The sequence below is a fragment of the Quercus robur genome, chromosome 12 (assembly GCF_932294415.1).
Source record: "Quercus robur chromosome 12, dhQueRobu3.1, whole genome shotgun sequence".
Classification (NCBI taxonomy): domain Eukaryota; kingdom Viridiplantae; phylum Streptophyta; class Magnoliopsida; order Fagales; family Fagaceae; genus Quercus; species Quercus robur.
In genome coordinates, this window is record NC_065545.1 from 14630852 (window position 1) to 14658670 (window position 27819).

General features: G+C 35.5%; 5 protein-coding genes across 5 annotated transcripts; 1 reads left to right on the forward strand and 4 right to left on the reverse strand.

The window, feature by feature from the left end:
* Positions 1-1962: 1962 nt before the first annotated feature.
* Positions 1963-3145, reverse strand: LOC126709932 (pectinesterase inhibitor 6-like). The gene has a single exon (XM_050410304.1). The coding sequence runs from the start codon at positions 2800-2802 to the stop codon at positions 2209-2211; it is 594 nt and encodes a 197-aa protein (XP_050266261.1). The 5' UTR covers positions 2803-3145; the 3' UTR covers positions 1963-2208.
* A 1681-nt stretch (positions 3146-4826) lies between these two features.
* Positions 4827-10297, forward strand: LOC126709188 (peter Pan-like protein). Its single transcript, XM_050409311.1, has 8 exons — positions 4827-4981; positions 6031-6099; positions 6387-6569; positions 7159-7389; positions 7890-7982; positions 8078-8265; positions 8710-8903; positions 9899-10297. Exons 2-8 carry the CDS (start codon positions 6082-6084, stop codon positions 10030-10032), a joined length of 1041 nt encoding a protein of 346 aa, XP_050265268.1. The 5' UTR covers positions 4827-4981; positions 6031-6081; the 3' UTR covers positions 10033-10297.
* Positions 10298-10464: 167 nt separating this feature from the next.
* LOC126709189 (mitochondrial zinc maintenance protein 1, mitochondrial) lies at positions 10465-12507 on the reverse strand. The gene is made up of 2 exons (XM_050409312.1): positions 12204-12507; positions 10465-10860 (listed from the first exon to the last, which is right to left on the reverse strand). Exons 1-2 carry the CDS (start codon positions 12445-12447, stop codon positions 10790-10792), a joined length of 315 nt encoding a protein of 104 aa, XP_050265269.1. The 5' UTR covers positions 12448-12507; the 3' UTR covers positions 10465-10789.
* A 1234-nt stretch (positions 12508-13741) lies between these two features.
* On the reverse strand, positions 13742-17082 carry LOC126708939 (uncharacterized). Its single transcript, XM_050408958.1, has 2 exons — positions 16181-17082; positions 13742-14320 (listed from the first exon to the last, which is right to left on the reverse strand). The coding sequence occupies exons 1-2, from the start codon at positions 16953-16955 to the stop codon at positions 14208-14210; spliced, it is 888 nt and encodes a 295-aa protein (XP_050264915.1). The 5' UTR covers positions 16956-17082; the 3' UTR covers positions 13742-14207.
* A 654-nt stretch (positions 17083-17736) lies between these two features.
* Positions 17737-27750, reverse strand: LOC126709330 (DExH-box ATP-dependent RNA helicase DExH8). The gene is made up of 14 exons (XM_050409533.1): positions 27474-27750; positions 26204-26381; positions 25064-25237; positions 24662-24809; positions 23406-23720; positions 22836-22982; positions 22573-22753; positions 21054-21334; positions 20829-20951; positions 20600-20744; positions 20152-20414; positions 19879-20073; positions 18521-19069; positions 17737-18207 (listed from the first exon to the last, which is right to left on the reverse strand). The coding sequence occupies exons 1-14, from the start codon at positions 27628-27630 to the stop codon at positions 17983-17985; spliced, it is 3081 nt and encodes a 1026-aa protein (XP_050265490.1). The 5' UTR covers positions 27631-27750; the 3' UTR covers positions 17737-17982.
* Between the last annotated feature and the right edge of the window lie 69 nt (positions 27751-27819).

The window sequence follows — 27819 nt, forward strand, 5'->3', positions numbered from 1 at the left end:
TCTCCATGATTTTCTTTTTATCTCTTCCGTCCCCGAACTCCACCATGAACACCTCATCCTCTACTTCAGAAATCTGCATACTTTTATTTGTTTTCCACACCATTCTTAGGTTTTTTCGGAGTACATCTAGTGAGATGCTCCTTCGTGATAGTACTTTCATCACTAAGCAATTTCTGCCTAACTCCTTTGCTGCCTTTGTGCTATTGCTACCCAACACCACCTAATCATCCTCTTCTTCAATGAGGGACAGCTTTTTCCAGATTGCTTCTAACTCTTCTTCCATCTTATTTCTCTCTCTTATTTTTCTTTTCTCTCAAAAAGACCTCACCGGAGGGAGGCCACTGACCTCTTGCAAAGGTTAACACCTTACAAGACTCCTACTGCTTCCACATGCACGAGAGCATGAGAGCATTAAATGAATGAAATATAGCCCACACTTTATTAACATCCCACTTTGTAGTCCTAAGAAGTAAGAAGGAAGGAAATGGGATTAGGGTGTAGGAGTAGGACTACTAAACATTGATGGTCAAAGAAATGGTATGTTCTGATTTTTTTTTAAAATGGCAAGTATCTTATGTCTTTTAATTTTTTAATTTTTATACATTATAAGTGGGAAGAAAGATTCAAACTCATGTTTCAATTGAAAACACCAAAAAATGTAATTGTCTTTTTAATGTCCTTCAATACCATATAATGTCGGCAAACAACATATTTTTATGGGGGTGGGGGTGGGGATGGGGAGGAGGGACAGAAATAGTCCTTTTTATATTTATGATTTCCATTTAGTTTGTATTTTCTAGAGGTTAAAAGTTGTCTTTGTCATTCTTACTTTGATCATATTGAATATAAAATAGTTTATATCACTTTTTGTGTTCCACTTTATACTCTACCAATCACAATTTGCCATTTGTTTGAATTCATTGGTATCAAAGTGTTTTGGGAAAGTTACTCAATGAAATATCCTAGAGATTGAGAATGCGTTTGGATTGCATGTTTTGCGTTTGATGTTTGAACAGTGGGACCCATTGCACTGTGCATGTAAATGAAGATAAACAAGTTTTAAATGAAGACAAATGCAAAGTGGTTGTGCGTTTTGCGTGTCATGTCATAAAGTAATACTTCAAAATTATTTTCGATGTAATTTGTCTTGTCATGTCATGTCCGTACTGGGACCTGCATTTTAAAATTATTTTACTATAATGTTTTCAGTTTTCAGCAAAATAAGCGGTATCTAAACACACTATGAGTGTTGCTAACACAGCAGATATTATAGCAAAGATGATTTTGATATGGCTGCATAATTCTCTACAACTTTTACTGAAATCTTCTTTTCTTTTTCCCTATTATTTTTTTGGCCTTTAATGCTAAATTTCTATAGCATTTTTTCTTAGCCTGCAGAAGTTTGGGGATCTCAGATCTCTCACAAAGTTTTTTGCCAATTTATGGTAGTTGATTATGGAACTAATGTATTATAAATTTCATACTGGCTATAGTTTATTAAATATAATATATTGATGTTATATCTGGTTAATATATGATTAGGTCCTTAGGAGTTAGGAACTTAGGACAGGACCAAGTGCTACATAAGAACTCTTCCACTGGAATCGGGGAATATGCATGAGTTGCCCTGTAATGGAAAAGCTGTTATCTCCTTTATTATCTTGCCTTGCTTGTTGCAGATGCTTCAATATTTCTTGGTTTTGGCGAGCTAATTACTGAACACTTTCTGCCAATGTCTGCAGCTAGCTGTTGCTCCATCAAGGGGTTTTGGGAGCTTGAAGGCAGCATTGTGGTTGCGTTTGACCATTGATCAGCTCTGCACCATGCAACTTTTCTCTGGGATCTGTAGGCAAGGCCAACAATTCCCACGGATGGCAAAATATGATGTTGCCTATATATGCCGACACTTAATTTTGCGTAACATTCCACATTCAAATATAAGAAACTGTATCACCTTATAAATTTAATAAGAGAAATTTTTATAAATGAAAAAGATTTAATAACAGCATCACTTAGATTGTCACTTGTGAGGAGCAAAAACAAAGAAACTACACAGATTTTTATGGCTATACGAAGCTGGAGATATTTTGGCTAGAGATGGCCTTATTCTCATACTAATTAGTCATACTGCATTTGATTATGATCAATCCAGAGACTTCTTCATCCCTAGATTGATTCATGCTATGATGAAACCCATATTCAGAACCTCTATGGAACAGTTATGCTTGCCAAACCTGTGGCTGCTAGTTTGTTAACCAGAGCCAGGGCATTACTAGTGATATAAGTAGCATTCAAAACCTGATTTTGAAGCAACTTAACTTGCTTTCCCTTTTGGTCTTCAAAACCATCCAAGCAAGTGTCTTCGTCGGTGAGGGCTGCACTAATCCATGTAAGAAGGTCACTCATTTGTTCATTGAATGTGCTTTTACTAAGCCTTCTGAGCACATCGAGTGATTTGTGAAGCTCATCAAGTGCATCCTGAATACATTCAATGCAATCTGAAAGGGCAATTCTGTTCTTTCCCTTCATAAGCTGATATTTCTTCAATTTTTTCAAGTTTTTAGCAACATCCTTTACCTCACCTATTGTCACTGATACTCCTGCCCGTGCCCACTTGCTGGGGCTTCTCTTAGCAGTGCTTGAAAATGATGCTAGTGAGTGAACACAGATATCAGGGTACCTAGTCACACTGCAGGCTTCTTGAACATAACTGCGTCCATTTCCATATGCCAATTGGCCTGAATTCATCAGCAATGCAGCAAACATGAATGTCATAAGTGAATGAATACAAGCCATTCTCATTCAAGAGAAGTTAGATGGAGAAAGTGATAGCAATTGAAGTAGAAACTATTTTATCACTAGGTAAATACTAGTACTACAACAAAGAGTCCATGTATGAAACAGAAGAGTGAGAATAAAGAGTCACGCTTTTCAATGATACTGAATTGATTCCCATGAACTGTGAAATCATAGAGCTTTTGATGGTAGATTTATAATAAAAAAAAGGGCTTTTGGCTGACTTGGAAAGGGCAAGATCTTTTTGCAGGAGTATTTTTAGGCAAGAGGCTGGTGAGCTCCATAAAAGAGATAGCGAGGCTGAAATAGGTTGTGACTGGGCAGGTGATTATCTCTCACGAATTCAAGATAAGGTCCATTCAGTACCTTCTTTCACATTAGAGTAAATTGCATCTTAATTCTGAGACCACAAGTATAGGATCATAGACTAACAAATATCATAGCAACATCTTTAAAACATGTCATTATTATTCTTTTATTAGGTACGAAATGATTTTGAACTTATGATGACCCTTTACCATCACACCAAAACGCTGACGAGTTTCTTTTGGTGTGAAAAAAGATTCAAATCCAAATCCCTAATTCCATGATAAGAAATTTTACCAATTAAACCGTTGAAACTCAAGGAAATATGCCATTATTGAACCCATAATGAATCAATGATGCTGACCGAATGTCCAGTGTGACTACACAAACCATTATAACTATGTACTATGCAATTTGTAACTGTACGGTAGGACATGTGTGGTCCATGACTAAACTGATAATGAAATGAAATAGGAACTTGATAAGGTGAATAATTGGGGTGGTAGTGAAGACGGAAGGCACAGTTTCTTGATTGGACAGTAGGAAAAGTATGCCGGAAGTAGTTACTAGTTAATCTAATCAGTTCGCATTCGCGGTTAATGCAGCCACTTTTTTTTGTAGACATTTCAGACTTGCTTTTAAAAGCTTATCAAAACCGTCCATTCACTTCCACAGTACAATTCACATGATTTGGCTTGAAAATTGGTTACACTTCACATGAATACAACAAAGAAGCATTTCACCAGCGTTGACAAGGTGCTTTCTGCTGTCTTTACTCTTACCTATCTTTCCCAGTATTTATTGTTCCATCTGTTACACAAAATTTAAAACATGATCTTCACTTCAGTTTTCTACAATCCATAGATTAACATGTAGTCTCTAGATACATCTGGTAGAACATGTTACTTGTCCACTATCTATTGAGAAATTTCTAGACTATTTTGAAAGTGACTTGGAGGTAAGAAATTGGTGGCTTTGATTATCTCATATTTCAGTATAGTGTACACATCATGTGTCATTGTGTGCTATATTGGGATATTTTGAAAAAAGTAGGTATACTATGTATAGGTCAGAAAGTGTAAACAAATAATTTTCCTTGCATACATCCAATATTCATTTGAAAAGACACATTAGAAGGGAAAAAAATGGGATTTAAATTTTAGTTTATATGACTTAATAAAGTATAATAAAAAAAAGTGATTTTTCAAATTTATTAATGATAGAAAATGTATAGGAACAGAAAATGTTTTTATGAAGATTGAGATAACATGATGTAATTGGCACTAATAAAATGGTGTCAATAATAAGCCTATTTGGAAGTTATGTTACGTTCACTAATAACTTGCAACATCAATTGTTGTGCAAAATTTTGTGAAATGGTGAAACTTTTTTTTTTTTTTTTTTTTTGAGTAGGAAATTTTGTGAAACCTCTTTAGTATTACTCGTTAATAATATCCGTAGGAAAACTTAAATCTTATTAATACGTGGATTTCAAATGATTAGTTGTAAGACGTTATTTTAAACTCAGCACAAATAATTTTATTAGGACAAAATCCTCTAACCCCCTACCCATGTTATTGAAATCTCTCAATACTAAAATTCAAATGCAATTCCGAGTATAGTTTTTCTTTTATTTTTGAACATACATATATAAATGGAGCACAGTAAGCTCTTTTAATGTAGTGGGCCAAAATTGGGCTAAAGCTGGTCTCCCTAGAGAGTATGAGTTAAAATTGGGCTGGGCATGGTCCGGGTCGAATTGGTGGTCACACTAAAACCCTGTTTTTGGTATTGGAAAACGATAAACCCTAAACACTAACAGAACACGAACACGAACACGAAGAACCAAATACCACTACCGTTATATATAAAATCTCAGGTAAACCATTCTTCATTACCCTTTTTCCCTGAATTTTTTCTCTAGATTTGAGCTTTTGCATAGTGGGTAATGGGTTACATGATTTGTTTCAAGTCTTTTTTTTTTTTTTTTTTTTTTTTTTTTTTTTTTTTTTTTTTTTTTTTATAAGATAACATTTTGAGAGAAGGTTGATAAGGAAAAAACAAAATGAAAACAGAGCAACTGAGCAAGAAACTGCTGTTATGTTAAAAAACCCACAAAGCCTCCGTTTGTTACAATGTTTTTTGATAACAAAATTTTGGGACATACTTTGATAGAGGAATTTTTTGCTTCTTTAAGGTTTTGTGAAGATTTTAAGAAAATTTTCAGGTAGATGGGGGTTGAGGAAAACAGTTTGGATATGATCAGGATTAATATATATGATTAAAATAAAGGTGGAAGCTAGTAAACCAGGAGATAGGATCCTTATTTTTGGGTCTGTTTATTATAGATGATTTCTATCTGTTCATGAATTCTTCACTAATTTCTTCCTAGCTTAGCCTACAGTTAAAGATTTGTAGTTATTGCTCATTCCTACTGTTAATCTTTACTCATTGATTGTATGCCCTTTATATCTTATTTCACATAAATTGAGAAGCAATCTTGGGGAAGCAAGTAATAGTAGTAAAAACAAAAGTTGGAGAATATTGGAGAGATGAGAGTTTTTCATGATAATGTCTCTGTTGGAAGCACAAGTACTTGTCAGATGAGCTGCAAGTTATTGGCATGATAAGATAACCTTAACAGTAACTTTAGACTAATATTTATCCAAACGCTCAATTAATATAAACAACACTTTTTCACATGTTTTGCCAAAGGCTTAACTGTGATTTTGAAAATCACTTTTTCAAAACGCGCATTTTAAAAGAATTATTTTTTAAATACACTTTACAAACAGCTGAATTAAACAGACCTGTTGTTTTTAATTCTGGAATTAGCTTTAGCTGGGTCTTCAAAAATCCTAGCCTTTTGCTCTTGTAATTGTTCTTGATTATGCTAAATGTTTTATTTATTGTTTAAAATTCTATCAGAAAGCTCTGAAGCTGGGACTGAATTTGTGAAATTCAAGGTTCTTGGATGCCATGGCTCGTTTTCGTAATGTAAGTAAAAATTTTATTATGTTTGGTTTTGATTTTTATTATACACTCTATTTGGTTGTTGAGAAAATGAAAGGAAAAGAAACGAATTGTGGGTAAATTTGTTTTTAATTGGGAGGTGGGAAAATTTTGTAGAATGAGAAGCTAAGTCAAAGCCAATGGACTCTAGCTCAATTGGCACCTCCTCCCCTTGTAAATTCTAGGTGGAGGAATACCCGTATTGGCATTTCCCTTAGGAGTTTTGTTTACTTGGTTTTACATTTGCATGATTTTTTGTTTGATTTAAACAGAAGAAGAAGAAGGTGTTTGTGAAGCCGGTTGTGAAGAAGAATCAACCTAGTGTGGATCATATCACAGGAAATAAGATTCCAAAGAGCTTTGTGTTTTCTAGAGGGAAGTTGCCTGGTCCTCTTAGGCAACTTCAAATGGACTTGAGAAAGTTGATGCTTCCCTATACTGCTCTCAATCTTAAGGTAAAAATTATTTATTATCTGCTTAGTTTCCGTGTGTGTGTGTGTCTCCTAAAGTGCCTTTTTGTTGCAACATGAGATTGATGGAAGTACACATAATGTATGGATGTGTGTGTGTCTTTATCTCCTAAAGTCTTTTTTATGGCAATATGAGATCGATGGAAGTTTGACTGATGTAAGGATGAATTTTAAGGGTGTAAAACAATTATTCTACACAAAAGGGGCCCAGACATTTTTGGCATAATCATAGAATCCTTGTTTGGAGAAGATTTCTTCACTTCTGTTAAAGACTTGTGCACTATGAGTTGGAAAGAAGTTGTTGTAGCATATGAATGGCAGTTTAATCATAATATGTATTGAGGAGTTTAAAAAGGAATTCAATTCAGCAAGGTAGATCATGTACTTAATCGGGGATAGCTTAATACTTGCGAACTGTGATTTCCCCGTAATTCTTTTTGATAAATGTGATTTCCACTGTGATGTGGGTTACAGAAATAGGCTAACTTTAGTTGGAAGTGAATTCTCAGCAGTCTCTGTGCTGCATTCATCTATACCAGTCCTAATGTTTTGCTATGTATATATATTATTTCAGGAGAAGAAACGGAATAGTCTCAAAGACTTCTTGAATGTTGCTGGGCCTATGGGTGTAACACATTTCCTCATATTGTCAAAAACTGCAACTGCACCCTACCTGAGGGTTGGAAGGACTCCACAAGGCCCAACACTTACATTTAAAATAAACGAATACTCGTTGGCAGTTGATGTTGCACAATCTCAATTGCGTCCTAGATGTCCTCAAGATCTTTTCCAAAATCCTCCTCTGGTAATTTTATATTCTCACTTTTAAAAATAAAAATAAAAAATCACTCAAATTCACAAGCAGCAAATAGTCATGGCTATTTGGTTTACTAAAATGTTAGAGAAAGGTAAAGAAAATGTGAAATGGATCTCTTTCTCATGCAATTTTCACCTCTCTTCTGTCACCAATGATCAGTAGTCTTGTGCATCATTACTAGCCTTTAGCATGAGACATAACAAGTTAATCATAATATCTCAGTGCAGGAGGACTCAGTTGTAACTCCTTGAATGGTTGCACCTGCCCCTCCATATGTACTTTACACACCTATCTTCTATAAGCTAATGTTAGTTAATTTATATTCATCTACTTATCAAAAAAAAAAAAAAAAGTTAATTTATATTCATCTCAAAAGAGGAAAGGACTGCAGCTATACAGTTGCATAATTTGACTTAAACATATGGTGAAATTTTACTCTTATTTGTTTAACTTCTGCCCTTGTTAATCTCTGAGCTTATCATTGGCAGATTGTTCTTTCTGGTTTTGGGTCTGGTGATCAACATTTAAAGCTCACTACCATAATGTTTCAGAATATCTTTCCTGCCATTGATATAAACACAGTGAGTGTTTAAACAAATTTCAGGTTGCTGCCAGTGCCATCAATACTTATGATCCTATATCCCCTCTTAATGTTGTTTAATGTGTGCATTTTCAGGTCAAACTTTCCTCTTGCCAGAGAATTGTATTGCTTAATTACAACAAAGATACAAAGCTTATTGATTTTCGGCATTATTCCATAAGATTACAGCCTGTGGGTGTCTCCCGTAGAATTAGAAAAATTGTGCAGAACCATCAAGTTCCTGATTTAAGAAATCTTCAAGATGTGAGTGACTTTGTCACAAAGTAAGGGTTCTTTCTCATTAACTTATATCCTTGAAGTCAAGCAAATTATGTTAGCATTAAGAATTTAAAATTAGAATTTATACTACAACTTGTCGTCTTTTAAGTTTTATTGTGGTCTGCTGGTTGTGCATTAAGAGTATGTTTGGATAACTTATTTCCTTGGTTTTTATTTTTATTTATTTGTTTTATATATATATATATATATATAAATTGTTCATAAGTTGGCAGTGAAAATAAGAAACTTGTTATTAATGACCAACTATGTCAATGAGCTCTAGCTCAAATGACACTTCCTCCTCCCACAAGAGTGTGTTTATAACTTAGTCAGAGAGAGAGTCATAACCAAGTACAAATTGAGAAGGAAAAGGTCATGTGTACATTTGGATTGATTCATCTTGGTCATTTTATTTTGGTTTTATATTTATTTTCCTTGTGACTTTAAAGGGCTGGGTATGGATCAGAAAGTGAAGCAGACGATGAAGCAGCAACTGTGACTTTGGCTAGTGATCTTGGTAGAATTAACAAGGCCTCGACAAAAAGTGCTGTCAAGCTTCAAGAGATTGGACCCAGAATGACTCTTCAACTCATCAAGATTGAGGAAGGATTATGTTCTGGTGGAGTCATCTTCAGCGAATATGGTATATTTCTCTCATATAACATGTTACTTCCTTTTTCCTCTAGCAATGAGATTATATTTGGTTGAAAGAAACTGGTTAACATATTGAGAATACAGCGTCTCTTAACTTTGAAGTTATCAACTAAGGATATTATGGATGATTGACTACAAGGGTGCCATAAGATGTCCTTTTGCAGGTCTATGATGATCTACTCTGGCCATTCCTCCAAACATCCTCTACACGCATGATTTCTTCTCATTCTTTATGCACACAAAACGCTTTCCTCAAGACCTCCATAAACAATTTAGATTATATCCTCTAACCAGAAGTGACTGCTTCAGAGCCTTGGTCCATTTTCTAAGCACATTTTTAATATGGCCTGTATATATATATTGCTCTGTATGCTGCCATTAGAAATTTGCGTATTACAGTTTTTTAGCTCTGAGCCATGTTGAAATGAGATAAATCATAATTCTGCTCAAGTTTTTTAATGATGATGTTGGTTAATCTTCTTTAACTTGGATGTAACCTGCCTTCAATCGACCATTCGGACATTCTGTGATTCATACTGCCTTCTATATTTTATAACCAATCTTTCATTACATCCATTGATCCATGGTCTAGGCTCCCGAAACTTAATTTTCTCTTTAAGTGCATTTCCTACTTTCCAGTTATGGAGTCCCGTCTCTTCTCCAATTCACATATATTCTTCCCTTTTAAACTGTCTTCCTATAATATCAGCCAGGGTTTGTGATAATTGGCACCTTCTGATGTTTATTGGATATTTGGTCTTTTCATCTTTCTGGTGTTACTCTGTTTATTTATTTTGTTATATCTCTTTTACTATATATCATCCCTCTCTTGTTACACCTTCAATATTATTGTTTTGGTACTTTTTCTTTCATAAATCACTCTTCCTCTGTTTGTTATTCATGATCCCTGCTCTTTGCAGGAATTGACAGATCACTATTGAACTCCTTTCACGAACTTATTTATCCTCCCCCTGTTATTTTCAGGAAATGGTGATGGCAAGAAAAAGCCGGAAAAGGAAGATACTAAAAAACAGAAAGACACAGATGAAGACGAGGAAGACATGAATGAAGACCAGGAAAATATTGAAGAAGATCTGGAAGATGATGAGGAAAACTAGCTACTGGCCACTGAAGTGGATAGCACTCTTTTTGATATCTGATGCCTCGCTCATCCATCAAAGGAAATCTTGTATTTACATCAACAGGGAAACACTACAAGGTTCTCACTGGAGAGAGAGAGAGAGAGAGATCCTTATTAAAGATTTGGGTGGCACTGTTGCGGTGTTGCCCACAATCGTAAATATTATGTTCTTGTTTTGTTTTTTTTTTTTTTTTTTTTAAAAAACATTAATTGGGTTCAATAAAAAATTCTTTTGGTCTGAATTACCTTTTTGTGTTCTAAAATTTCCATTTAGATATTGGGAACAGTACTCATAACACAGCCTTCTCCTTATCCCAGCATTATGCAGTAAAGGCACGCTCCATTTGGTTGAAGAATGAATGTTACGTACATTCAACAACCATTTCTAAATCTAAAACTAGTAAACTGCTTTGAAGTTATAGTAACTTTTGTAGAAGAATGTAATCACTATCCATAATTCCAGACATAAACACTTTTCATATGATGCAACATGATCTTAAGGAGTAATGTTCCAAGACAAGTTTTTCAGCAACAACCCAAGGGAGCTCAGAGAAAAATTATTAAGTGAAGTCTTGAACAAATAGCAAAACTGAAAATCTTTGACGGAGTCCATCAAGAACACTATTGGTGAATGTTACAGGGGAAGATGGTAATCAAATAAGCAGCTCCAATCTGAGGCAAATGATGTTCAAAAACATTGTATTGAACTCCACTGATACTATTCTTTAGGTGTCTTAACTCTTAAGAATCTCTTCAGAAGGAACCTCAAGTGTCGCTCCTGCATGCTCTTTATCTGGCTTCACTACTGCAACAATCAGTATCAGAATGTAAAATGTAAGGTCACGATCTTATATAACTTTGTATGAGCAACAAATATCTTGTTTAACAGATACAGAATTTAAGCTACCACATTTTTTGTAATCAGAAGGAACCAAACACCAAAATGATGACAGTTAAGAGGGGGGAAAAAGGCCCAAAACATTTTAACTATATGAAGTACAACATTAGTCAACAGACTCAACACAAAACACATTTCACAATGTTTTAACAGAAAATAAGTTTATGGGAGATAACCGATCACCAAAATCAACAAACAAACAAAAAAAAAAAAAACTTCCCTAGACATGAAAGAGTGATGATCAAAGCTATAAGCAGTGCAGAAGAATAAACTGACACACAACGCCACGTATATATAGCATCACATCCTATAAATGTAAATAAAGAGATAATACCCCTAGAACAAAACCCCCAATGAGGCAAAAGAAATAATATTAAGCATCATAAGTAGAACATAAGGTTATTCTGTCTGTTTACTTAGTCATTTAGGGGGCTAGTTTTTGCTTCTTCTTTTTTCTGTAATAAGAAACTTTTGGAGCCTCAAAAGTCAAACCCCAAGGGAAGGGGAACAATGAGATTTGAACTAGTAACCTCAGCTCTATGAGTTCAACTTCCACAAATGCTTTAACTATAACAACCATGAAATATGTACAAACACGTGAATTTATGGGATGCATACAACATATTACACATTATTTTTTTCAGGAGTCTACACATTGAGAATAAGTAATAACTAGCATCATTTCCGTGAGTTAGCAGCAATATATTTCATCTCTGAAAAATGTGATAAAGCCATAAATTCCTTTACAATAATCAGTAACAATGTCCCCTAAACTTCAAAACTGAGCAATACCCCCCCTTCAACTATTGGTACTAAGCATTTTGTCTTCTACCATTTGAATTTCCGTCAAGTAAAGGAAAATTCAAAATTTTTGAAAACTTGTCAAATTGAAATTTGAAATTTATGTTAAAATTGACAACATTCATAAAGGTGGCAAATTGCTTATTACCAATACTTAGGGGACATTGCTTAGTTTTGTAGTTTAGGGGACATTGCAGGTACAAGTACAACATAGTTAAGGAGAAAGTAATTGTCTTATAATTGAAATTTGATCAAATAATTAAAAAAGAAAGTGCATTTCAGGCTAAATGAAAAGGAAAAAAAATGTCAAAGTCTCACAGAAACAATTTCACAAACACAAGAAATGCAAGAGCAAGACACGAAAAATACAATTAAGATAAATAAATCCAGATTGATTAGAAGATATAAATAGAAAAATCGAGAGAGAGAGAGAGAGAGAGAAGGGTTACCGTAACCACCGGTAGAGTTGAGCTTGGCTTGGACAATCATGGTGGAGATGAAATGGGAGGCCTCACGTGCATCGTCGAGGAGCTTACGGATCTCGGGCTCGGAGGTCACGTGCCTATTATCTTCGAATTTTTTACGTACCTCGGAGGCCGACTCGGTCAGCATCAATGAGTCGCCGGCGAACGTTTTCCGAGTCGCTCTTAGCAACGCTCTGTACGCGTTCAATGCTTCTGCTCTCACCGCCATCTCTTCTCTCTCTCTGGACCGCCCTACCCTACCTACCCTTTTCCTTTTTCTACGTTAGATTGGAATTGGACAGGGATTAACGAAAACGGCGTCGTTTACAATTTTTTTCGCTGGCTATAAAGCTACGTCGTTTTTCTATGCCCAGGCAAGAGAAAAAAAGCATATATACATATTTCCTATATTATTTTCCTAGGTGGCCTCGAGATTTTTTTTTTTTTTTTTTTTTTTCCATACTATTTCATATCATAAATATAATAGTAAGTCCAACTCATTTTAAAGCGAGCAAAATAATACTCATGCCGTAGGGTTTAATTAACTCAAGTAATCATCATGAAATAAACACAATAAATTAAAATTTTGTTATATCTATAATTTTTTTTTTACAATTTTTAAAAAGGTCTAGGTCGTTAGCACCAAGCCATCTTCGAGGGCTCTTTATTTTTTTATTTTATTTTTTTCTAAATTTAGGGGATTTTAATTCAGCAAGAATATTGGATATGAAGTTATCCAGCCACCTTTGAGAGCTCTTAATTTATTTATTTATTTTTTTCGTGAATTTTAGGGATCTTTATTCAGCAAGAATGCTGGATATGAAGCTATCCAGTCACCTTTGAGAGCTCTTAATTTTTTTTATTTTTTATTTTCTGAATTTTAAGGATCTTTATTCAGCAAGAATGCTGGATATGATTCCAATAGCTCGCAAATGTCTAAACTAAATAAGCTTTTAAAAACTTCTGATTTTTCACCAAATCATTTCTTTATTTCTTTCCTTCTTGCCCTAAAAAGGAATTAGTATATTACTACAAACAAATGAAGTACAAAAGATTACACAAGATGAAAAGAAGCAAAGTTAAGGATGTCCCATAACAGGTCATAACTTATAATACATAAAGTGGATTGTGCAAAAATACAAAAATATTGCATAAGTTGTGCCGGTTTGCTTCTTGGTAAATTTGATTGAATTTCAACACACTCGCGCCTAGTAAGTTTCTGTACTCAATAATCAAAGTGTTATATCACAAGGCAATAGTAATGGTATAAGAAATAGATATCCTTGGTTCCATCAAGGGAGTTTCATATTATGCTCCACCATTTTAAACTTTGGTCATTTAAAAAAAAAATGCGTAGCAGGTTATGATTCGTGCTGTAATAAACTCAAGACTTTCACCAAAGCAATTTATTCTTCTATTGATTTAGAGCTCAATGCACCTTATTCCAGTGCATCTTCCACCAAAACAATTTATCTTAAAATGAGATGGGGAAAAAGGAAGTATGTAATAAGTGGATATAAACGTTTATAGAAAAATTAAAAATAGTTTCGTCCTATTTAAAAATAGTAAACCCAGCAAAGCCCACAGTTTGTTGACAACCTTCACAAGAACTCAATCATCACAACCAACGTAGAGAAAGAGTTCCGGAGTTCTAGCACATAATGCACAATTATCTTATGATAACAAAAGTAGATGAGTTAATCACCTGTAAATATTACAACATTATCTTATGATAATGTGATAATGCGCTAAAATGTAATGCACATCCACATATTTGAATCCCTTCAAGCACAAGCCAATAGAGTGCCGCATGACAGTATGCTGGCATAGATGATCTCACAAAATGGGGGAATGCGTAACCGACCAACAGCTGAAATCATTATAATGTTTTGTGAAGAACTAGTTGCACTCTGGGAGCCAACAACCTCATCGATGGGAAGCCGAATGGATGAAACAAAGGAATTCGTCATTTTTCCTGGACAGAGTCTTTTACCTCAGTGAATAAACCATTCTGCAATCATGTTTCTTACGCCGGCATCTGTAATGGGTTTTTTGATCTGAGAATGAGTTCTCTCCAGCCACCTCCATTTTAGAATCTGGCTCTGGTGCAAGAAAAAGGCACATCATTCTCTCAAGCTGAATCAAATTAAGCAAATGCTTGAACTACAAAATGTCAGCTTCTCAAAGAAGCCTAGCATAAATAAATAATAGAGAACAATTTTTTTATATAAGTAAATAAATAATAGAGAACAATGAAATGTTAAGACACAAAAATTCACATCCCTGTGCAATATTCCCCATTTACAGAAAATTTAATGGTAATTTTTCATTTTCAAATCTCATTTAAATCATCATGTAACTCAAAAAAAAAAAGGTTGTAGACTTTAGTATTGTTAAACTATAGCAATTCACAAAGTGACAATAACAAGATTAAAAATATTAGCACCAAAAATGGCAACAAAATGAGTGATAGAGCAACATTCAATATCAATAATGAAATAAATTTATTAGAACAGACCAAAACTGGCACTAGACACAGGTGGAAGGCATCCAACAACTATTACCAAGTCTAATAGCTCCAATGTTAGCTTTAAGTTATCCAGTGCTCTTAATCCTTACCACATGTTGTTTCCCAAGTCTCCTACCTCCTACCATGTGTTCTTTGGCAACCATAACACTATCAAAAGTGAGTTTTGTTTATCAAAGACCACACAGGTCAAATAGTCATTTTTGACAGTTATGTTGATTCTCATTGGTTTTCCAATAAAGACAACTTTAACCATTGCACGCTCTTCCACACCACAAATTATATCAAACCATATAACAGCACCACCACCACAACATCTACCATTGTTGCTAACACTACTTCCCTTAACATCCAACAAAATGGATCTTTCTTCTGTTCCCTCAATTTCTGCCAAACTAAGAGTAAGACCTCTAGACCCGACTACCAACCAAACTTCCATGACAAACTTGTGTAGAGCCTTAATACATGTCACAACTTGATCTGCTACATCTACACACATAATACTAAACAATTCAGAAACGTGAATCTACAATGACCCAAACATCTGAATATTTGAGTAGTATATGCTAATCAATCCACCATACTCCCCTCAAAAACACCCAAACCAAAGATAAGACCATATTTTAAGTGAAGAGAAGTTCCACAAACCAGCAGCAGCTTCGTGAGACACACCACTCTTCCAGAACACCCAAACCAAAGATAAGATTATTTCACAACTTTCCAAAACACAAAGAACCCATGGCTGCGACAATGCCTAAACCACTAAGAAAAGAGAGAGTCTATAATTGTCGTGATGCATAATACAAGGTGAATCATGTTACTCATACCCTTTGGCATTGAAGCCTAATCCTAACTGTTCCAGGCAGCTGCATGAAACAAATTGAAAGGTGGAACAAGATCCTTTTTGACCCACACAATATAACAGGCCTGAAGCCGAATCAATCTTCAAACCAAACGGAGCATAAAAAGAGCAACTTGGATCTCCAAACAACTAGAGAAGAAGACTTAAATTTTCCAGGATAATTATCAGTCAAAATTATAAAATTTGCTGCATTTTTCTTTGACCACGGACTTTCTCTTCATAATTCACCACCCATTACATTCCAACTTTGTTTCACGTCCCTCAAACCACAAGACACAGAGCCATAGCCTACAAATGTGAATATGCCCCAAGTTCCAAAAATGAGTAAGATCCTCCCAAATTACACTTTATAATAATATAAAGTTCACAAATCATACCAAATTCCCTATCCATTCTTATCACTTACACTAAAAAATGCTCAGTTATCTGAACTTGAACAAGCTATGAAAAACCAACAATACTGTAATTCCAACAACCAAACTAACCTCCCAGCTCCCAAGAACCTAATTCTAACTTTCTAACTCCTATTATAAAATTAAATAAAAGAAAAAGTGAAATTGTAAAAAACTGTACCTCCTCCAAATCGGTCACCCCAAAACAACAATCTTGGATCATCCTCCTCCTCATCAAACTCATCTCCATACCCGAACTCCGCGTCGCCGCGATACCCGGGTTCACTACCGTATCCGGATTCGTTTCCCTGACAATCAAACCCCCCAATTAGCCCAAACCCAAGTCCCAAATTCTCTTTATCTCCATTCCCACTAACACCACTTCCTCCTCCTCCTCCTCCATCTCTCTCTTTCCTCGAGTTCCTCGCTTCGCTCACATCCGAACCCCAATTGGAATCCCCATTCACAAACAGCTCTCCGCTCGAGTCCGTCACGGGAAGATCCGAGCACGTGCCATACGCCGCCGACGCCCCGACAGAGCAGCAGCGACGCGTCCCGCTCCGGTCACTGCTCCGACCCGAGACCGATCTGGACCCGCGACGGCGTCGTTTTCTTGCGATCAAGCTAAAGCTCCCGCAGTTGTAGATCCGGTTCTTCTTGTTGGCGTTGTCGTCGTCGATTAAGCTGAGCTTTGACATGTCGATAGCAGCGTCGATTGGAAACGACGGCGTTCTGGTTGTGGTGGTGGCACGGTCGGCGAGGCAGGGACGCTTGGTGTGAGTGTGAGCCCCATTGTAAGAATAGGAGTAGGGGTTTGAGTCGGAGGGGTCTAGGGTTTTGGGTGGTGTAGTAGTAGTAGAAGTTGTTGAAGTAGTAGTACGGAAAGGTCTCCATGTGTGAAGACGAAGTGTACAAGAGTCTATGGTGTGCCGGGAATCTAGGGCTTTGTGTGACATTTTTTTTTTTTTTTTTTTACGATGATCGAGTTCTAGTTTCTGTGATTTTATTTCACATTTTCTGACCTGTTGATGGAGAGAGAAAGAGAGACAGTTGGAAATTGGAATTTATAGTTGGGAGTTGAAGACTAGTTGAAGTTGACTTTGTTTGGATGGAAGCTAATATTAGATTTCCTAAAGCTAGCGCGTGAGTATGTGAACAATGTTTTTGTGTTTTGACTTGGACACGTGTAACCCTTTGGGAGTTTTTAAGAGAGGTGATTCCATGCACTCTAGTCTTCCTTAAAAGCCGTGCGCTTCTTTAATAAAATTATTGACGGGTATCATCTAAAGAAGTCACATCACTCATAAACTCATAATAAATCATCAACTATTTTCCCAATCTCACTAAAAACGACTAAGATGCATCATTTTTCTAAGAATTTGGGTGTAAGGTGTAATTTCAGGGATAAAATCATTAGCAAGCATTAGTAATAGATTCAGCCAAAAAAGATAGAAAGAACCGAAAGCATTAGTACTAGGTGTAAAGTGTCATCAAATTTCAAATGCTTGATCACCCGAGAAAACACGAACTAGCAAATAAAAAACGTAAGCAGGCTTAGCAAAGTCAAGCAGGCGAGCCGAGCAAACTGGAATCATAAGCCAAGCCAAGACAATAAAGTTCTAAACGCACCAGTCACCATGATTAGGCAGTGACAACAATTCCAAAGGTTATAAACATTCCTATATGTGCTAGCAGCAAAAATGAAACTAGATATTTAGATGGCTTCAGAAATTCGTATGAAAAAAATCGAGACCTGTTTTCCATAAAATAACATAGGGGCAATTTCAATGTAACATCATTTCCTTCAGAAGCAGCATAAATAGGAATAGATAGATCTTCTCAACTGCCCCAAAAATCTTACAATGCGCTTATCCTGCTATAACTATACAATGCCAAAAGCAAATAACTTTACAACCAGTAAAATCTAAAATCTAATTCCTTATTTTACACAATGAGTTTCTGTAGAGGCCCACAGGAAATCCTCTAAAGGTTGCTCTGGATATCTAGCAGACGCTTCTGCAGTGTAGCTGCATAATCACCAAACTGGATGTCAGTAGGTGGGTGCAGATCAAAAACATAAGAGATGGCCCGCGATACCAACATTGGCTTCTTTGTGGTGATTGAGTCTGTTAACTCCCCAAAGCTTGTTATGTCAAACGGAAATGACTCAGTAAGGAAGAAGAAGAAATCTCTGCCCAACTTTTCAACCTGAAAACACAATAATCAAATGCTTTGCCACATCATCATCACAACCATCAAAGTAATACAGGATGCAGCATCATTATTTTATGTCCAAGAACTTCATCATAACAGTTATCCAGTATCCACCAATGTGTTATTAAAAGAATTTAGAAGTGCATTAAATGCACACAAGTTCCAGGTAGAACAACATTGCTAAATACAAGACAAGAGAGTCATCAATCTAATTATTCCCAGTTTCTACCCCCTCTTGAGAAAACTCAGTAGCAAAGCAGGCAGTGGAGAAGGCAAAACATGAATGATTTATAGCATCAATTATTACCTGTAGTTGTGAAAATCGGATATTGTTCATGGTAAGAATAACTCGCACTTCATACAAGGCACCAGCCAATATCCGAATGGATAGATATTCAAAAAAATTCTGCAAGAGAAGTTTTTGCCTATCCAAATTTTCACTATAACTTTCTAAGTTAGGAAACCATAGCACACACTTCACTTCATCCCATGGGATTGGATTCTCCCCTTTGGCAAGGATGGTATGGCATGGGTGATAAAGGCCCCAAAAAATTCGGACACCTGTCAAGGATGGATTGCAGATGTATGTATCAGACAAACATGTTGTTGAGACTATCTTGGATGGATCATAGTAGCGAGCAAGATTTGTGGAGAAACGTAAATCTGTGTCATCCAATAGAAGAATGCATCCATCTGAAGATGTAGGGAAAAAACGTAGAAGGGAAGCAGCATTCGCATCACTATCTTCTGGCAGGCATAAAGCTGAGCTAGAAGATGATGCCGATGGTGATGGTAATGGTGATGGTGATGGACCCAGATCATGAGAAAAGAAACATGCATCTCCATTTCGACAGCCCTGTCAATAATGAAATACAAATTACAATAAAGCAGAGCATCATACTAAAAAGAAATGGGACATTTATTAAGATTTTTCTAAAAAAGAATTCTTATTCCACAGAAAAGAGTGTTTCCAGACAGGTGCCCCACTGCCAGATGGACACAGCTTTCCTCCAAACCATCCACGTGTATCATTTAAATAATTTACAAGACTCATTGAATAGATCTTGTGACTAAGAGTACACATGTATGGTTTTATCAACCACCACATAGTGGGATGGAGGAACTTATTTTCCTCCAAACCAGTTTGGAGGTAAACTTTTTCCCTACCAGATTAGGCATTAAACTTTTTCCCTACCAGATTAGGCATGAGAAAATATTCACAGCTTCTACTAAGAATGCTTTGGTCAGTTTGTATATCCAAGGACTATAACATGCTTCACTATTAGTATGTTTTCAAACAGCAGGTCCAACAAAGTCCGAATGGCAGTTTTTGATGATCTTTAATTGATGACTATTGATTACTTCATTTGCAGTTAAGCATTGCAACTATTTGTACTTTAAATAATGGGAAAAGTTAATAGATGCCTTAAGGGTATTAGTTTAGAAAGTATTTTAAGAAACTTTTTTTGCGAAAAGAGAAAAGTAATTGATTTTTTTAATAACTTTTTATATTTTTAATAAAAGTGATATTAAAACTTTCTTAAAATCATCAATTAACAAATGCCCTAAGGGACCAGACCCTAAAATAATTAGCATGGGCTAACTGAGGCCATATAAACACTTCATACACCATTTTCAATTATTGAAGCCGCAAATGTGAGATACCTGGAATGAAAAGAAGAATTTGCATATGGGTCTCTTCGCTCCAAGTGAATGAGAAAACAAGCATTGACTGCCCCTGTTGCAGAATCCTTTAATAAAATATACACATAGAGACTCGTCCCCATTGACATGAGAACCATTATCGTCAGCATTTATATGCTGGTTACCAGATCTGTCTTCTGTGCACAGAACCCTTATCTGTTAAACATGACAGGTAAAGGAAAGATCAGTTTTTATGTCAAGAATAGTGCACACAAGAGAGTCAAAAGAAGATACCTCTTTGATAGTAGTTGCCAAATTTTTAACCACATCATTGGTCTGAAAATTATTGGAAGCAACAAATGGTTCAGCAACACATTTCCTTATTTCACTAGATGGCTCAAGATGGTCGTCATCAAGTGCATCTGTATCTCCATCTGACTGACATTGGAGAAGGCAAGTATGTTCAAATTCATAAGGATCATAGTAGGATGGCAGCCCATTGGATGTAGCCAGAAATTTGGGCCGAAAACGATGCACTGAACTTAACACATCCTCATCTGAAAAGAAAGACTCTCAAACTTGAAAAGGAGCTTAAACTAATTTTTTTTTTCTATTAAAAAAGGGTGCAATTAAATTTATGTTTAAGATTGTACTTAAGTCATAGATACACTGTAGTTATGACTGCACAATATATATATATATATTTTTTTTTAAAGAGTGCTGTAATGGCATAGATTCATACATATTTCTGAGACATGATGTAATGATGACTGCAAAAGATTATGGAAAGAGCACCATTCTTCCTCAATCTTTGGCAGCAGTAATGTTGTATCTTTTATCTCATCAAACTTCAGAAGTTGCTTCAAATTTTCAAGACGGTGCTTATCCTTCATAGAAAGGCAAAATGTGTAAATCATGCATTCAAATTCTATTAAAAAGTCCAAATTCCAATTAAAATCATACCACTTTACCTTGAATACACGTTGCCAAAACTGAAATGCACATAGGTTTGCCATGAGTACCACCTCCTTTCGCCCAATTTGGACATCATCATTGCTATCTCCACTAAAGTAGCAGTTGATGTACTCAGTAAACTGGGGAACAACAATCAAATCAGAATATCAGATACGGCAATTGTTCTAGCAATCAAGGAATTTCAAAACTGCAAAGTTCATCCACTTGATGGATAAAAATACCAAATGTTCCTCTCCGAAAGGACGAAGAATGGGTGGGGGCTGTGTATCCATTAATGTACCCAGCAGAATGCCTTCACGCAGCATTCCAACGAGTCCAAACTTAAGTATCAACACAGAAGCATTAAAAGACAATGAGAAACTGGCAAGCAATCGTCCATACAATGTAGGCTCATACCGGCCTCTTAGAGGCGTCCTCTCCAATGCACGCATGTGAACAAGCAAGTTCAGTGAATCCTCAACAACTTCAGGATCTGGTGAATCCAGAGCCTTCTGCAATAAGGCTGCAAAAAAGTTCCAACAGCTTAAACCATATTCAATCCTCAAAGTAGAAAACTGTACTCACACAAACGTACAGTGGATCTCCTCCATGTAGTAATTATTTCATAGCAGATATTGTTATGACTCCCTATATCTCCTAAACTAGTGAATTTGTACCACAAAATTTCTATGTTTCAAGCTTTAATTATACCTTGATCTTAAAATCCAGTATCACTTGCACAAAATTGAGAAAAACTAACCACTTAACAATCATAAAGTCTACTATCAAAGAAAAAACAATCATAGCATCAGATAAAAAGAACACAATATTATTTTAATTAACATGATAAATTAATGCATTTTTAAGGGATAGAAAGGTTGGCAGATGCAAATAATAATATAATGATCATTTGGACTGCCCTTTGGGCAAAAAGGCTGGCCAAACTCAACCCTAAGGTAGTAAGGTTGACAATACCCAGCCACACCAAAAATCTCAAATCTCAAAAAACCTGGTCAAAGAGTGTTGAGCAGGTAGTGTAGGTTTGGTAAGCCTAATTCATGTTTGTTGTCTTTCTTGATGCTGCTATCATGCTATACATTCAAAACAAATGACATACTAGTCATGTTAGATATAGGTGGTGTTCTGCTAAGTGATAAATATACTAGTGTGGGGAATGTGGAAATGTTTTATAGGTCAACCCTTCTTTCTAAAAATGCTTGTAGTTACTACAACTCTAGATGGAAAAATTGGTAAGAAAAAGTCAAAATAATTAAGAGGGCAACTCAATCAAATCAATAGTATAACTATTTGTACTTCCTACATAACGTGACATAGATAATTATATTACACAATTTTCTTACCTTTTGCAAGTAATACATGATAACTCATGCAAGAATATATCTAGAGGGCATCTTGATGCCAGAGGTTTTTGCTCATCTCCAAATATAAATAAATATATATATGTGTTGAGCAGGGATTTCAAGCCCAAGCGCATACCAACATTTACCAACTCCAATGTGAGCTTTTTCTACTAGATAAGGCCATTTTAACTTGGGTTGGATTCCACCCACCCACCACTAGCGGCATACCTCCACAGTAATACAACAGGACATAAAGGAAATTCAACACTTCAACCATTCTATATTGGGCCTCTATCTTAAGTGATCATATGTAAATAAAATGAAGAGGAATTGTGGACTTCCCTTGAAAAATTTACAAGTGGTCCAGAATTTACAGCAAAATGAGATCATATTACCATACCCTTGGGATCATTAATAGCTCTAGATTCAGCACAACAGATCTGAAGCACTTGCTGCCTCAATGATAACCTTAGTATAGATGGACACTCATAATCCTCAAGCTGGCTGAAAAATGATCTTGTAACCAACCGATAAACCTGGCCATCACAAGTTCGACCAGTTCTTCCTCTACGCTGCTCAGCCTACAGCACAATTTGAAAAAAGGAGCTAAGAAAATAGTAAGAATACTAATTAACAAGAAAACCAGTATGATTCCCCCATCACCTGAGATTTGGAAACCCAAACAAGCTCTACAGCTTCATTTTTCCGATTACTGTCCCAAAAAACTTGTAAAGATCGGCATGAATCAATAACAAACGCCACCTTTGGTATTGTCACAGATGACTCCGCAATATTTGTAGCCAATATAACCTGATAAACATGTTATTCAATAGAACAGCCACAACCATGATAGTGGGAATAACTAACTAGATCAACAACAACAATAACCAAATTGACCTTGCAACTGCTAAATATTGGTAATGGAAGATAATTAATTAATTACAAGATGAAACTATGATTCACAGCCTAAATAGATTTGCAGTTTTAGAGGCATCAAAGACCATGCTTTATAAAGAAGCAGCATCAGAATTAAACTAGCCCTATATACTCCTCAAATAGAAAGTGCATAATTAAAGGATAATGCAATGACATTATGAAACAGAAGATATTTACAAGTTATCAAAGATCATTTCTTTTATGTTAAATATCAAGTCCACATCCATCCATCCCTTCCTACCTCTTCCCTGACCATGATACACACAAATATAAGGTGGAGAACCGATCGTGGCATACCTTACGATGGGACTTCCAGATCTTCATGGCCATGAGAGCTTGTTCAGTGTCAACACTGCTATGTAAAATGTGAACTTTAAAAGATGAACTAAGTGGCTTCAGAAGGTTCCATTGCTGCTCCAGCGAAAAGTACGTTGGGAGGAAAACCAAAATGCTCTTTTCAATGTCTGGCTCATTCTCATGGATATGCAACACCATTTTATGAATAAGTTTGTGGACATCAGGCTTAATATCAGCATCAGCCATGGAAGGGCTTGGACCAGGACAATATTGTGAAGAATTTAACTCTGAACTTATTCCAAGAAATTCAGTTATCTGTACAGAAAACAAAGCATAATGAAAAAAATTTCAGTAAAATTAAAATAGGTTTTCATAATAAAAGATCATATTCCATTGTAAACTCTGAAACTTACTCATGGTTTCCAATAAATACAAGTGCCATGTATTGTCACATAATCTAATCTTTTTCCACAAGGTCACATTACTTTTTTCAGGCCAAATTATCTACAATTTGATACCATCATCATATAGGCATATGCACTAGATTAAAAAATATATATAAAACATAAAAATCTATTAAAAGAACTTTATACCTAAATTCTAACTTTAATAACCTATCAAAAAAAATTAACAAACTCTACACTCTACATACCTTAACCTTGCCAAGCCTCTCAAACCACTCCCTATATATTCTTCTTCTTTTTTTGTTTCTTTTTTTTATATATCACTCACTATATGTACTTTTTAAAATTGAATCAAACACTCTTTCAAGATACTCTATGCACCAAGTCCAATCTCAGCCTGATAATATTCCCGTCCCAACATACACACCATTGCCTATTCATCCTAATCTTGTTTAAAGTAAGTACACCGGAAACTTTTCACCAACTAACTCCTTTCCTCATTCTTCAATTAATAGCATGCATATGGTGAATTCGGAAGGCGCTTTCATGAAATTGTTGCAAGTCCAGTTTTAAACAGGACTAACTACTTCCTATTCTTATGCTCCTATACCATGATACCATCCAGCCAAATACATTAATGGTGCAGAAAGTCAGATCAATGGATTCCAATCCATATAGTCGATTGTATCCAAGGAAAATATTACATACAAAATAAAAGGAACAGGAATTTTTTAAATCCATGGTTTTATATTACTATAATGTTAAGACTTAAGAGTGAAGTGCTTTGAATTAATATTAGTTCCTTGCATGAATGACAGGACAAAAAAATGCATTCAGAGTACAAGTAATTGCCTGTTCAAGATATGAAACATTTCGCTGAAATATGGTTTTCTGGTCAGAGCTAGGTATTGCAAGCACTTCAACTCGTTCTCCCCTGCCAAGATCCTTGAAGTAATCCTTGTATCTTGAAATATCTGCTGTTGCAGACATCAATACCACCCTGAAAATTCAGAAATCCATTAGATCCAGATACAAACTTAGGCCCAAAAATTTCAATTAAAACTCACAACTGTGGAAATACAAGAGATAAACCACAATTCCTTTAGAAGTTAAAAAGATACTTTCAAATGAAATGATCGGATAGTCAACACACAAACTTTAATAAATTAACTCAAGTCTTATTCCAACTACTTTAGGTTAGCTTATTGCATGAAAATTGCCAGCAATAACAACAATAAGAAAGAAAATGTAAACCTTAGGTCATTGTTCTTCATCAGAAACTGCTTAAGACAAACAAGAACAAGATCAGATTCTACAGATCGTTCATGCACTTCATCAAGAATAATAACCTTGTACTTCAGGGCATTCATTCCCTTCTCTCGCAGTTCATCCAACAAAACTCCAGCAGTTTTGAAAACAATCTTTGATCTGTGAAACAATACCAGGCAAAAATGCATAACTGTTACAAATAAATTCAGAGTAAAAAATTATTACAATAAGGGCAGGTCATTAAGGTGACCTGGCACATAGACACAGAATCTGCAGTTTGGCCCTAAGAAAGAACATGCATAGCCTCACTTGATTATAGGATCCAATCTAAGACTGATTGCATGAATTTCTGCAACTTGTAATCAACTCAAGCCCACTTCCAAAGAAGAGTCTAAACAAAAACTCAAACTGGTATTTCTAAAAATAACTTCCATAGGACCAAAAATAATTTGAATATCATGTGAATGTGACTAAGAACCATGATATGCCCTTAGGTAATAAGATACGGTAGCATTTTAGACATAACAATGTCTTGTCTTTATTGACCTTGTCCAAGTCAAACAAAAGATTGTTCTAGAAAATTCCCTGGCTTTCAGACCAGCTCCTAAAAATAAGTTCTTCTTTTAAATAAATAATCTAAGTGCATTGTACAAAAGTTCAGGCCATTGCAACCATGCATATATGCAAACCTAAAAAAGGCCGTACCCAGGGAACAAAGCTCCCACTTTTGCAAGGTCAGTGAGAGCTCATGGTAGATAGCCTTAACCCCAATTTGTTTTGGAGAGGCTGATTCTCAGACTCAAACTTGCAACCTGTTGCTTTGATGGAAGGAAATTGCTATTGCACCAATGCTTGATATCTATATGCAAACCTATTAACAAAAATAATATAAAATTTTGATACTAGAACCTCAAATATGGTGCCAAAGACAGTCATCAAAGGAGAAAGAACAGTACAAATCACCACCATGTTTGACAAGTAATAAATTGAACTTCTGTTGAAACCTCTATATCATGTTGCTTGAATGAAGCTCTTTTACAATTTTACTACCCCAAAAATAATATTTAAAAATTTACGCTCATGTTAAGACATAGAACATGCATAATGTTATTGATCATAACATACGTTGCTGATAAGTGCTTTGAATGACCTATGTGATATCCAACTTCTTCTCCCACTTCACAGTTACGAGCTTTTGCAACCATTTTAGCAACAGCTACAACAGCAAATCTCCTAGGTTGAGTACATAGTATTGGTGCCATGCCCTCCCTCAGGAGAAACTGGGGAACCTGTGAGCTCTTTCCTGTATTAAAAATTAGACAAAAATGTTAACAACATGAAAAGGTTAATTAAATCATTTAACCAAACCCCATTCCCATTAATGTAGCCTTAAGTGAACCAGCAATGATAGAAGATAGTAGATATTCTGATTTTCTTTCTATAAGTATAAAAGCATGAACCATCAAATAACTTGTTAATTTAAATTTATTGGTCTTTGCACTCAGTTAATGCAATAAACTCTAAATTAGATGGCACCTCCTTCCATTTAAGAGCAATGAGGGGGGTGAAGTTGGGGCTTCAAGACTCACTGAGCATGTCATGTGTAACTTACAAGAACAACTACAAAACCTTAGACCTCAATTTTGGGGCCAGTTATGGATCCTCAACAAACTAATCAAGGAATGCCACATGCATTCTTTTCCATCATTCTATTTTGCAGGCATAACTTACCATTTTAAAAAAAGGAAACCCAGAAGTAAAAGAATGTATCAAAATATTGTGCCCATGTTCAGAATTATATTCAGTTTTTTTTTTAATAAGTAGAAGTACATTTAGTTTAAAAAAATCTAATGTGTGAGTCCTAGAAATTCAAAAACAGTGAACAAGACAGAACTCAATCCCATGATCATTTTAGTTAAACAGAGAGATACAGAGGTGATGCAGAAAAGAAATCTGTTAATTTTGTCTTCGAAGAGAGAAACCACACACACAAATCAATTAGGCCATATAGTTGAATAGCAAAAATTATCACTTCATGAAGTCTTAAATGATTCAAATTTCAATATCTTCTCTCCCTACATTTTCCAGTCCACCTAATGTATAATATATGTACATAAGGAAGACACAACCAAATTCCATACTATTAACAACCAAACATCGAAAACTAAAACTACTAAAGCTTCTTTTTTTTCCCGATCATTCTTTATCTTCATTCAGTTTTCTCAGCATTCAAATGCAAGCACGCAAAATATTTCCGAGTCTTCTGAACAACCAAACAAGTCCTATTTTCCTATATTTTCTCGGCAACCAAACAGAACCTAACAAAAAAGCACGAATCGATCGTACATTAATACTACAGAGTCTAGATATAAAGTTAAAGAGAGTACGGAAGTACCACAGCCAGTCTCGCCGACGATAAGAGTGACGCGATTTTCGAGGATTTTCTCGACGATCTTCTCCCTGAGCGCCATTACTGGTAGAGAAGAGAATTTCGACGACGAAAATGGAGTCGAATACGATGAACTACACGACGAAGTTGGAGACGAAGCCATTGCTACACACGCACTCTCTCTCTCTTGGAATTTTTTTGAGTATACTCTCTAGTCTAGTCTCTCTGTTTCTACTTTGTACTATCAAAACTTAATAGAGAAGCAGTGGGATTTTAAAAATAATCAAAAAATAGCTCCTTTGGTTTTTTTTTGTCACTTTCGCTTTTTTTTTTTTATAGTCTCTCTCTCTCT

What these genes read in the sequence shown, in the direction of transcription:
- LOC126709188 (XM_050409311.1), top strand. An exon ending in ATACTGCTCTCAATCTTAAG is followed by an intron (nt 6,570 to 7,158) that starts GTAAAAATTATT and finishes ATATTATTTCAG; the next exon opens with GAGAAGAAACGGAATAGTCT. An exon ending in AGTCATCTTCAGCGAATATG is followed by an intron (nt 8,904 to 9,898) that starts GTATATTTCTCT and finishes TGTTATTTTCAG; the next exon opens with GAAATGGTGATGGCAAGAAA.
- LOC126709330 (XM_050409533.1), bottom strand. Translation starts at nt 27,630, where the DNA reads ATGGCTTCGTCTCCAACTTCGTCGTGTAGTTCATCGTATTCGACTCCA. An exon ending in CGTCGGCGAGACTGGCTGTG is followed by an intron (nt 26,382 to 27,473) that starts GTACTTCCGTAC and finishes TTTTTAATACAG; the next exon opens with GAAAGAGCTCACAGGTTCCC. An exon ending in ATGAAGAACAATGACCTAAG is followed by an intron (nt 24,810 to 25,063) that starts GTTTACATTTTC and finishes CTGAATTTTCAG; the next exon opens with GGTGGTATTGATGTCTGCAA.
- LOC126708939 (XM_050408958.1), bottom strand. Translation starts at nt 16,955, where the DNA reads ATGTCACACAAAGCCCTAGATTCCCGGCACACCATAGACTCTTGTACA. An exon ending in GGGTGACCGATTTGGAGGAG is followed by an intron (nt 14,321 to 16,180) that starts GTACAGTTTTTT and finishes TTCTTGCACCAG; the next exon opens with AGCCAGATTCTAAAATGGAG.
- LOC126709932 (XM_050410304.1), bottom strand. Translation starts at nt 2,802, where the DNA reads ATGAGAATGGCTTGTATTCATTCACTTATGACATTCATGTTTGCTGCA.
- LOC126709189 (XM_050409312.1), bottom strand. Translation starts at nt 12,447, where the DNA reads ATGGCGGTGAGAGCAGAAGCATTGAACGCGTACAGAGCGTTGCTAAGA. An exon ending in CAACTCTACCGGTGGTTACG is followed by an intron (nt 10,861 to 12,203) that starts GTAACCCTTCTC and finishes TGATTGTTGCAG; the next exon opens with TAGTGAAGCCAGATAAAGAG.